The sequence below is a fragment of the Homalodisca vitripennis genome, chromosome 1 (genome assembly GCF_021130785.1).
Source record: "Homalodisca vitripennis isolate AUS2020 chromosome 1, UT_GWSS_2.1, whole genome shotgun sequence".
NCBI lineage: Eukaryota > Metazoa > Arthropoda > Insecta > Hemiptera > Cicadellidae > Homalodisca > Homalodisca vitripennis.
Window position 1 is genome coordinate 150,026,939 of NC_060207.1, and position 13,035 is coordinate 150,039,973.

General features: G+C 32.2%; 1 protein-coding gene across 1 annotated transcript; it reads right to left on the reverse strand.

Moving 5' to 3' along the window:
* Positions 1-224: 224 nt before the first annotated feature.
* LOC124373934 (charged multivesicular body protein 3-like) lies at positions 225-12,439 on the reverse strand. The gene is made up of 4 exons (XM_046832245.1): positions 12,151-12,439; positions 2,996-3,056; positions 1,477-1,656; positions 225-382 (listed from the first exon to the last, which is right to left on the reverse strand). The coding sequence occupies exons 1-4, from the start codon at positions 12,193-12,195 to the stop codon at positions 240-242; spliced, it is 429 nt and encodes a 142-aa protein (XP_046688201.1). The 5' UTR covers positions 12,196-12,439; the 3' UTR covers positions 225-239.
* Positions 12,440-13,035: the final 596 nt, after the last annotated feature.

Below are 13,035 nucleotides of genomic sequence, written 5' to 3' on the forward strand. Positions count from 1 at the left end.
AATAAAAAAATTAGCAAAAAAAGTATTTTATTACAGAGTAAGTGACCTTTAACATATAAAAAAAATTCAATAAATGGACAATTCTCCTTAAATTAAAATTATGCATGTAGTATTTTAAACTCATAAAAAGGCCTTTATGTCTAACACCATAAGAAAATTTCTATTGTACCCTTATATCATTATGAGAAAAGGAATTTGCTAATATTGTTTAATTATTGAATTTTATGCTTATGATAAAATTATACCATTGTAATGCTTACTCTCATCATCTCCTTGGAGAGTTCCCTCATGGTAGCAGCCACCTCTGGCACTTTAATCAGCCTTTGGATGGACTGCATCACTTCGGTTGACTTTTGTAGAGAGCCAGAAACTCTTAAAGTGGCTGTAAAAAGGTATATGGCACTAAGTTGTTATTTTGTACTTTATACTCAGCAAGTTCCTAGATAAAGATCATTAGCTGGTCAGTTATCTTCCACTGTAACAAGGTAGAGTTGTAATAAATACAACAGACACCAACTATGTAGCATTAAGTACCATTACATGTTAAAATAATTTGAAAGTTACTTATTTTACCCAATGTTTAAATTTTGGGACATAATTCCCAAGAACACACAAACAAACCTAGAGTTTGTTACTTAAACCTCGTTTTCACAATTCTTAACAATGGTTTTGTAAAATACATAATTTATTAGTATTTAAAAAAAATGTCATACAGTATATCAAAATACAAAAAAGATAAAGTAAAGTAAAGATGTCTTATTTTACCAGATGAAGTTAGGGCTAAGAAGCCCTCTCTAACACAACCTGGAGACAAACGGCTTAAAGGTGAAATGGCAAGGCAGGTGGACTGTTTGCAAGGACAGGATCGTTCAGCGGTCACCTATCCAAGCAGCAGCCACACTCGACGTTGCTTGATCTGGTTATCTTGCGATAACCGTTGTACCCGATATATTGTGCCATTGGCAATACAATGAAGTTTTTTATGTATGGAAGGTAACTTAAGTTTTACTATTATTTATAGGCTCACAATAAATTATAAACTTTTGAGAAAAATCAAAATTGCTTGGTACCACTGAGTAATAAAAAAGAAATATTTTCAATAGATTCTGAAATTATTGATCATTAAAAGCATAGTAGACAGATTGATCTCTCACCTAGTGGATTATTTTGAGCAACACAACAATTTAAAAATTATATCTGTTGAGTAACAACTGTACTTTATAACAAGAACATAAGAGCACTTTTCCTTGTTTTGATATGGATGTTTACTGCTTCCAATTATTATAACAGTAAAATTATTAAAATTATATAAAGTGCAAAATCAATGAAGCTATTTTCCATGCACTAAGCAACTGAGGTTATTTATAAAACTAGTCTATACTTCTAAAATATAATGAAGTGATGATTTTTAGTTTAGAGCCTTAATCAGTTTAAGAAAAGAGAAACTATACATTAACATTTAAAATTATAACTCACCAAGCTGGTTCTTCATCTGCAGCTGAATAGAGTTCAGATGAGCTTTTGAAGTATGAATTTTAGTGATTGCCTTACGAGCTCTTAACACTTCCTTGGCTAAAATGATGCAGACACTTTTATCACCTTTCTTTGCCGCTTCTTTTAATGATCGCTTCACTTTTTCTTCTTCTCTCTGTATTGCTATGAAATCATAATGTGAAAATACAAATGTATTAAAATACTGATATTAATGGAAAAAACTTTAATACAATCTAAAAAATACCAACTTTAATTGAATTAGCAAGGGTAATGTAGTTTGTTTCAGAATAAAAATAGAGCAATATCGTCTGAAAAAGCATTTGTTTCCTTTAAAATTTAGTTCTAATAAATCGTTTATAAACATTAAGAAAAGGGTAGCAGAGGTAGTTGGCCCCTGTGGAACTCCAGTCTGCACAAAAAGTAGATCACGGACATTGTTGTTGATTTTTACTAGCTGCCGTCTTCCAGTAATAAAACTATGATACCAGTTCAAAGCAATGAAAAATACAAAAATTACTTAAAAAAAAACTTTACAGCTACTTAACATTGTAAGTTGCATTTAACAAAAGTGCATTTAAATCCCAGTGATTTAAAGGATTAAAGTGCAGAAAATACCTTTTTTAATCCAAATCAGAATAATTTACATGGTTACAGAATCGCTAAGTAGAGACTATGGATACAGCCAGCCACTATGCAGGACCTGCTGAGTAGATGTTAATGTTACCTATGACTAAAAATGGTCTTCTCAAGAGATCTGTTACGGCTGCATGTACTAGCTAACCAAGTTGTAAAGGGTAATATTGAAAATAAACCTCAAGTTTACAAATTCATTAAATATTAATTCCATTTAAAAAAATTAATGATTCAGACTTCAAATATTGTTATACTGACCTGATAGAATAGAAACTCTTTCCAGATCATTAAAAGTTCTGATTAGATGGAATCATCTATATACAATTAATTAAACCATTTTTAGATAGACAAAACTGTTTAATTAGTCTAAGTAATACAATAATATTTTTTGTCTTAGTTCCACAATGCACTTCTTTTTTTAATGCTATGAATGTAGCATTTAGAAGATATTCTATGAGGAGACAAGACAGTAAAACAGATAGTGGTCTAAATACCAATTGAAGGTAACATAAAAAAAATCAATAATGACCAATTTTGTTATTTACAATTTCTTGCACTACAAGTGACACACATTAGAAGGTGATCTATCCTATAGAGTTAGTCCTATTAACTGGTATGTTTTATGATGTTAAAGTAGGCGTTTACAATATATTCACAGTAAAAGTTGCTCTAGCACATTTTTGAATTTTGTAATAATAAAACTTGATAAGCATGTACAATTTTAATTAAGTACAATAGGTTTTAATCTGCACATGATTTGACAATTTCTAATGTTCAGACTATCTAGATTACCAAATTTGGAACTATCTAAGAGTGGTTTGTAAGACTCTTCTACATATATGACTTTTTAATACAAAACAATACTTACATCGGATCTGACGATCAAGTTGGTAGCCCTCTTTTCTTATTTTATGACACCATTCATTAACCTGAAAAAATGAACAGTGATTAAAATAACTATCTGTAGGGGTGAGAGGAAAATGTTTTTAAACAAGGAGTATGTATTTGAATGAGCTTAAAATTCTCATTATTTAATAAGCTGACTAGTTTTTTCTGTTAAGTTATATCAGGATAACCAAAAAAATGGCTGTCAACACAAAAAATCACTTGTAACACTTGGTTAATAACTAGGAAAAAAATCACTGGTCAAGTAGTAGAAGTAAACAAGAAAACACCACCAGTGAATTGAAAATAAAGATAGAGCGAATGCACAATTCATAATGTGGCATGTTGTGACTGGTTGTTTTTTGATAAACCTTCGATTTGAAAAACTGCATAATATTATGATTGGGAGATTCGTGTAATCGCTATTCAGAGTAGGCCTACTGCATAATTACAATACATCTTAATTCTTTTCCTTTGTTAAGGAGAGGTGTTGTGACATGGGATTGTGTTCTAACATTGTGTAGTATGGTTGGAAGTGATGTGCAAGAAGTGCAGTGCATCTTGTTTACTAAACAGTGAATCACTTAATTATCTGAGTGCTGTCCAGAAAGTATCCAATATTTTCATATTGGGGAAAAACTAGTTCACTGATTGTAACCAAACCTTACTCTCCTTCAAAGTACTCTCCATTGGATAAGATGCATTTGTTCAAATGGTCCTTTCATTTAGAAAAACAAGTTTCAAAGTCTACTTTCGGGATTGCCATTATCTCCGCCATCGCATTCAGTCTGGTCTCTTCTACTACTTGAAATCTGGTTCTTCTGAGCGAGGATTTAAATTTATAAAACAGCCAGAGGCCACATGGTGCCATATCAGGACTGTAAGGAGGATGTGGCACTTGGCTGATGTGTTGCTTGGCCAAAAACTGTTGCCATGTGAGGAATAAGCTGGCACATTATTGTGTGGAAACATTCAGCCTCCACTGGTCCACAACCCAGAATTTTTTCACACAATGCACCTCTGAGATGCCCCATAACTTCAAGATAGTACTCCTTGGTGATGATACCCTCTGGTACACATTCGTGATGCACTATGGCTTTATGGTATAAAAAACAACCTTCAATGTCTTGATTTTGCTTAGAAGATGCCTAACTTTCTTCAGATGCAGGGTTCCAGATGTCATTCAGACTGATAATTGGGTTTTTGTTTTGGGATTGTAGTCTATGGCTCTCTTCTGGTGATCTCTTCTTAACTCGGTGTATGTCCCAACATTAGGTATTGCTCACTAGTCAAAGTGTTGCGCAATTTTCCGCATTGATGAAGGCCGACCAGAACTTGGCTTTCATCCAACGGAATTTTTTATAACTGCTATTTTTATAACAGTTCAATGACAATTCACTGAAGTCAGAGACATGGCTTCGTGTAAAAGCTTTTTCCCCTCAAACATGACAGAACATGAAGACCAGCGAATTTACATAAAAATGTTGTTTCAAACTAGAGAAACATGTGCAAAGACGACTCAAATGTTCCAGCAAGCCTGGGTTGTGAACCAGTGGAGGCTGGATGTTTCCCCATGGTAATGTGCAAGCTCATTCCAGCACATGTCAACAGTTTTTGGTCAAGCAACGCATCAGCCAATTGCCACATCTTCCTTACAGTCTGGATATGAGCACCATGTGACTTCTGGCTGTTTCCGAAAAATTTAAATCTCTGTTCAGAAGAACCTGATTTCAAGTACTAGAAAGAGATCAGACTGAATGTGATGGCAAAGGTAATGACAATCCCAAAGTGGACTTTTAAACTTGTCAATAACAATTAAAAACTGTGTACATTATAGAAATCAAGAAATCTTCATTGTCTTTAAGCACTTGACAATGCAATGGACAACGCCACTTTTTCTTATATCTAAAAGGCCTTCTCCTATCACACCTTTAAAATCCCATAATACAAGTGTAATGATTAGACAGTAAGTCAAAGTAAATTTTATATGTATATGGTAGATGTGAATAACGCCACAATTTGGTCATTAAAATAAAAATAAAAGTAAATATCGTATTAGCATCATCTCGTTAAATATAACATATCTAAAACATTATATAAAGAATAAATTAAATATTAAATAAAAACAATAAATATATAACAATAAAACAAATAAAAAGTAACAATAAATAGATAAACAATGCAGCAAATAAAAAATTAACAATAAAATAGGTTTAACAACAATAAATAAATAACAAGAGATATAACTATTAATAAAATCATTACTATAAAACAATTAAAGTACTAATATCACAGGTTAAGTAGTCATTTAAAGAATAAAATGTGTTATCAACAAGCCAATTACTCAACATTTTTAAACATTCATTAGTAGATTTAACTAATAGACAAAATTATATAAAGCTAAAACCAATATACATCATATAATAAAGCTGCACACTTTTTAAATGGGACATCATACACATTAGCATTTGGTTTTTAATCATTGTGAGAATGTTGCCTCTCACTAGCTTAGTCAGGAAAGTAATTTTTACCCAAGGTTAAAATGTTTTCTGACATTGCAATCAATTATAAAATTAATATGACAGACACCATTAAAATCAGTGTATCTTTCCATGTTTAAGTAGATATATATATACATATATATATATATATATATATATATATATATATATATATATATATATATATATACATTAAATTGTATAAATGGCAATAGCCGTATTTAATTTCAATAAACATTGAATCGCAAAAAAGTACTTGCTCCGCCGGGACTCGAACCCGGATCTCTCACTTGCCGGGTGAATGTGCTACCATTACACCACAGAGCGCTTACTTTTTCCGATTCAATTATTTTGTATTTGGCCGTATCTGTCACATATGTGTTTAAATAAGCAAACTAACATATGATCGGAAGACCAAATACCTGTCAAACGACTTTTATTTACATTAAATTGTATAAATGGCAATAGCCGTATTTAATTTCAATAAACATTGAATCGCAAAAAGTACTTGCTCCGCCGGGACTCGAACCCGGATCTCTCACTTGCCGGGTGAATGTGCTGCCATTACACCACAGAGCGCTTACTTTTTCCGATTCAATTATTTTGTATTTGGCCGTATCTGTCACATATGCGTTTAAATAAGCAAACTAACATATGATCGGGAGACCAAATACCTGTCAAACGACTTTTATTTACATTAAATTGTATAAATGGAAATAGCCGTATTTAATTTCAATAAACATTGAATCCCAAAAAGTACTTGCTCCGCCGGGACTCGAACCCGGATCTCTCACTTGCCGGGTGAATGTGCTACCATTACACCACAGAGCGTATTTAGTTACAAAATTAAGTTTGAATGTTGAGTTTAGCTCCAATTCACCTTTTTCTTATTCTGGAATCTAGACATTTTTGTCTGAAGACATCCAAAAAAATGTGCCAGCGATGAAGCTCAAAACGAACCTTTACAAGTCAGAAACATCGTAGTGTACACAATTGTGCACCTGATTAGACAATAAGACTGCCATACTATATCATAGTGTTTTTAGTCAAGATATCTCTGATGCCAAAACGATGTAAAGGTTCATTTTAGGCTTCAACATCACAGACTTTTTTTTTGGATTATTTCAAACGAAAATGACTCCAGATTTTAGAAGTCAAGTCTGATACAGCATCTGATACCAAACGCTGCAATAAGAGGAAGGTGAACTGGTGCTGAACTCAACATTCAAATTGAATCAACCCTTCCTTTTACAGTTACGTGATGTGTACTATTAGGTGTTACCCACTCGAGTAGACAGTTTAAAATTAAACTTTTCCTTCTTCTGTTTCCCAATAGAAGATATATGATTGCATCTATGAGGGCTATCGGGAAAGTATCAAATATTCAACTATTACAACTTATTCACTTATTATTAAATCGAGAAAAACTATTTTTATGTGATAAGAAGTTTCCACATGTAATTAGGTAGTACATACGTGCAAAATTAGAAAGTTACTGTTACATTAGTTTTGCATATTTATTAAACTTATCTATTTGTTTGTAGAAAATTTGGTTCAATTTGTTTGCATTATTTTCAAATTAATTTTTATCCACACAGGTAATGATATTTGTGTTATTAACGTATTGCATCTGATCTCCTGAAAAAAAAAAAAAAAAAAAAAAAAAAAAAAAAAAATATATATATATATATATATAAAAGAGTTTAGGGGACGAAAATGACATATAATGAATTTTGGAAGATTAAAAATATAACAACTTTTCTTGCAAGATAGTAGGAAGTTATAGTTAGGTGAATTTACAATATTTCTTTGTTTTGTCAAGTAGCGTTTCCCAGAAAGCATAATGGCCGGACACATTTGTGATCATATCTCTAGAATTTGATCTTTTAGTGATAGGTATTACCTCAAGGGATGTTTTTAGAATGGCCTGAGGCACTTGTCAGACTGATATGAACTTGTATTGAAGTTTGTATTTGATGATGGAACTTTTTATTTGATTTTTTATATGAATTTTTATTCTTAGGTCTAAATAAACAAAAACGTCTGTTATTTAACATATTGAAAGATGGTGTAACGGTGACATCAGTAGCAACCAATCATAACAAGACTGTGTCACCAAATGAACAATACAAGGGGAGACTTTAATAAATGGACTACACTCGTTATTCGGTTGTTTTTGTAAAATTGTGCGATATATTATCCAACTTCGATATGAAAAAAATCGTACACAATAAGAGTTATAATAAATTACCATAACAAGACCTCGTTTATTACAATTTTAAAAACATAAATTTAACACAAACATTACAAAACAACAAAACCAACTAAGGCCTAGACTTACATATCAAAGAAACCTTGCAATATTTACAACTTGCCCAGCTTGATAGCAATGAGTAACAGCTTTTGTGAAATGGAGGAAAGAATTCTCCCCATGGGTTACCAGGAGCCAAACATATATATTGAAGCCACTTAAACTAATCTTACCACTTGTGAGAAATATCTCACATATTTTCCTCATATTCATCGCCATTTTCAGTCTCAAAATATTAGTTACTTCTTGCTGTTTATTGTTTACATTAAAACTGCTATGAGTAAAAAAGTGAAATCATATGTTAAGTCAAATAAATTGTAATATAGAATTGTGCCTTCGGATAAAAACATAAAACAATTTGTTAAAAACAACTGAATAACGAGTGTAGGCCACTTATTAAAGTCTTCCTTAATATTTGTCAATGTCACATCTTAAACTTTATTGTTTTGTTCAGGAGGAGAATGACAATAGGAAACTCATCTTTTGCAAGTCCAGCAGTTAACTTCACAATTACTGTAATAGGATACTACTATCAGAAAGTTTTTACTATCTGAAAGTGTTTACAGTTGACAGAAGTTAATTATTTTTTGAATTAATTAATCAGTCTCGGTTGGTTATATTGATGGTTGTAACTTAGAAACTTCATTGTCAATATCGATATAAAAAAACTGGGCTTATCATACTCTACCTCCTACCATTTTCTTGTGTGAATGCTGATAATCCTGTTATCCCCTCCTCTTATATCTAACATTCCTTAGTTTATCTTCTCCTACGCAGATACTCCGAATACCCTGGTCCCCTAGATCGACGGAATAATTGAGATATAACCTTGTAATTCAAACCTGGCAGTTTTGTACAATACAGAATTGTCAGCACCTAAATATTCTTCCAGAAATTGGTTTAATTAATTTTAGATTGATTTACGTAGACCTAACATGTCTAAAGTAAAAGTTATAAAAAAAATGTACAGATTGCTACATTTGGAGGACGGGTGACTTTAATAAGTAAACTATACTCGTTATTCAATTGTTATTGTTGAATGATTTGTTATTTTATCCAACTTCAATATTATATAGTAATCACAGGTTACAATATTATAATCGGCCTACATTAAGCACAAGAATAAATACTTTAAAAGTTTGGGTAGGGTATGATAAGCGGACCCGGATTTTTATATCGAAGAATGTAGTCTTCGATACCTAATATTCGCATCTCAAATCCTAGACTATCAATTGATATAAAAGTATCTATAGTCCTGAATAACAATCATATGTTTTAAATTAAAATATGAATTTAATATTTACAGTGATCAAACAAGTTATTATAACAAAAATTAGGAAAACTGAAGACTACCATATTTGCTCCTCTCACAGTTACAGTTGTTTCTTTCCCACAAATTTCACATAATGGGGTTTTCGGTACGAGTCCAACATGTAGAAGCCACAAAAACAATATATTTTATTTATGTCTTATCATCTTTCAAAGCAATGTCGTGTTGCTTTCTAAAATTGACTGCCACTTTTAATAATTAAAATTACTTATGTAAAATTGAAATATTACCCTAGATGTGTATTATTTTAAAGTGTTTACAGCTGTTGATATGGACTACTTAAGTTAATAATTCAAAATAATTAATCAGTATCGATTGATTATATCGATGGATATGATTAAGTAATATCGTTTGCCAATTTCGATATAAAAAACTGGGTTCTCTTATCGTACCCTACCCAAAAGTTTTAATTAAATAAATTAATAATAGCATCAAAACATAACATAACCCACTTTGCTCTGACTTAAATGCCAGAAAAACTACAATATTTGCAGCTTTTCTGGATACAGTCGACTCTCGATAACTCGAACCTCAATAAGTCGAATTCTTTGATAACTCGAATTTTTTTCCGTTCCCTTGAGAAAGCCTGCCTAATTCGAAAAAAAAAAAACCATGTGTAACTCGAATTAATTTTGTACCCGAATTTTACCTCAATAACTCGAAGTAACAGAAAAATTACCTCTATAACTCGAAGTTCAGTAAATAAGTCGAAGTCTTTAAATACATTACCTCTATACTCGAAATTTTCAGATCAACCCTCGCTAACTCGAAGCTGTGCTGTGTTTACAGCGAACCTGTGTTAGGTCATAGACCTAGCCGAACAGGTGTGGACATGTCGCTGAATTGTCCGACTGTCTACAAAAGGCCGCAGTGAACACTTTACGTAGCTACTTAGAACAATCAAGTGACATACCAGACAACGTGTTCTCTGCTGTTGTTGTTATTGAGAACATTATAGACTTAAATTCTGAAAAAAGCCTTAGGCAGAAGAAGATTACGGATTATTTTCAAATTTGAATTGTATGTACGTATGAATTGTAGGGTGTAGGCATACATTGCAGTGTGACAGTAAGTACAAATGCTGTATGTAGTTACAGTACATACATTAGTTTTGTAAAGGATTTAGGGAATAAAAAACATAGCGTACCAGTAAGATTAAACGCCGGGGCGGCAAATCACGAATTTGACGTTACCAACGTATTCTGCTCACCCTCCTGAACAAAAAAATATATATAGTACTATGGGGTGCAAATGACAAATAACATGATTTTAGGGGGTATATTGATAAGTGGTTAAGTTCCTAATGTTTTAATGTTCAGTTTGTGTGCTGTGTCTGGATAATCTGTTTACTTGAATATTATCTGCGGCCGGGACTGATAGCAGCCTGATAACGTACCTGTTATCTGAGTTCTCCGGGGCATGGGTCAGTTCTACACAAGATATCGTGTTCAGTAGGTCGGATTGAGTGAGTGAGTGCGTTTACAATGATGAATCAACCATCCACTAGTTCAACCAACCCTAGTGAATTGTGTGTGTCGGAGTGTTTCGTAGGGCACGTAAAGAGTTTATATAACCAAAACGAAATTATCTCTTTTTTAATTGAACATTGGAATTTTTAAAAATGAGTGTATGTGTTCGTCGTGCGGTCGAGTGGTGTTTTTAAACCGGGAGACTTTGTCGTTTCGTTGTGATAGACGACTTTTTTGTTGCTGCTGCTCAGCTGTATCCGCCAACACACTAATGGTATGTGTTCTCTGATCCATCTATATATTTGAGTTTTTCATGATTTATTTAGTTTTTTAACTTTACATAATTGCCTTTGCATTACATTTCAATTTATATTTTTGATCAGCCCCTCTAGTATTTTATATTTTACTGATAGGTACTATCTCGAGGGATGTTTTTCTTTTATTGACATCAGCGCGGGTGCTGCCGAAGCCCGCGCTGATGGCCGGAGGCACTCGTAATTAATTTTTTTTTTCGAAATTAAGAAAAACATTTATTTTTATAAAAATTCTGCTCATTTCTGTATTATTTTTCATTTACGTTTGCAAAGATGGCGGCGCAACCGGTGACGTCATCACGAGGTTCAATCATTGGCCACAAAAGGTCACGTGACGCTAGACGTGGATGTAGAACATGGAGATATTACTGAAAAGTTATTTAATTTTTCATTTTCTAGAACTTCGTTATTTCTCATTTCCACCCCATCAAACCTTATACTTTTTTGTTCTATATGACGATTCCAATAAGTTTTTAACGCAAAACTCGTATTTTTCCGCCCCGGCCGTTAATATGATAATTACCAAACATAGTTTATTTGTACCTCTATAACTCGAATTTTATTTTGTTTACCTCTGTAAGTCGAATTTAGTGAAATATTACCTCTATAACTCGAACCATTCTTAAGTCGAACTATACGTAACTCGAAGAAAACAGCCGTTCCCTTGAAATTCGAGTTATCGAGAGTCGACTGTAGCAGTAAACAACTGCTTGTATGAAATGAAGTTAAGGATAGTTTTACTAGAAGTGAAATCCACTTTTTTAAGCCATTTGAACAAATCTAGTTACCATCTTGCATGATTTCCTCATATTTATCGCCATTTTCAAGTTCTCTAAAAATTAGTTCCTTCAAGTTGTTTATATTTTGGCCCTAACATTACAAATTGTTGTAATTAATAAGTAGAATCATATCTTAAGTTAACTAAATTGCAATATTGAATTATTTGCTGGATAAAATCAATCGAAACAATCAATAACAACCACCAAATAACGGGTGTAGCTTATTAAAGTCTACTCCCATTTAGAGCAATGATTGAGGTTAAACTAAGGAATATAAATATTAATAGTTGGCCTAAAACAGTTGTAATATTCTACCTGGTCTGCACATCAGCTCTAGGTCTAATATACAATAATAGAAAATGCCATCACAAAAAGGTAGCTTGAGGTGCTTGGTAATCTCACAAAATTACTTAAAATAATCTAGTATAGGCTACCTGTTCTTTTGGGTCTACTGGAGACGATTTTCCAAATAATCCCATATTTGTAAGTATGAATTCAAATTATTATTAATTTATAATCATACATTAAATTCAATGATAGGAATAAACTTGAATCAAAATATGTGGAAACGAACTACTGAAATACGAAATAAAAACCAACTTCTAAGTTAACGAAAACCATTACAAATGGGATTTCTTGTCTCTTCCATTTGACAAATGACATTAACATTAACAGGAACCGTGAACACCTGAAATCACTGATTGCATAGGACTATGTATGTCTACAACTGTTTGTTTTTTTGTACCAAACAAGGCCAACTGGACAATAACTTTAATTTTAACTTAGTATTTATAGAAGCTTGAACTGAATTGTTATATATAACAAAAGATAAATTTATACGACACAAATTCTTCCTTTTTAAATATCAAATTTATCAGAATATGAATTTAACAAAAAATCGTATATTTATTAGAATGTATCTGTTGATTTTTCCATAAGTAAAACTCTTGTTATACTGCGTTACTTGGACGAACTAAGGTTAAATCAAAATGCAGCACAGTATTAAATAATTAAAAAACTCGCATCCGTTTTAACAATATACTTATCAAATTATTTGATCTTTCAATTGAAGTAGTTTGGCTTATTATTAAAATATGACTCAACTTAATGTTGGGGATGGAATTTCATTTGTGAAGAGCCCATTTTCAAAATGGGTCTTGTCTACGAAAAAAGGTTTTGAGTTAAATACTACATTAAAAAAAGTTGCTTGGTTGACAATAATATCTAGTCCCATAAAAAGTTTTCTTTTTTTAATACTGGATGTTGTATAAAAGTTGGCCTTGTCCTGAATTGTGTATAGTTTCAATCAAAATCGACAG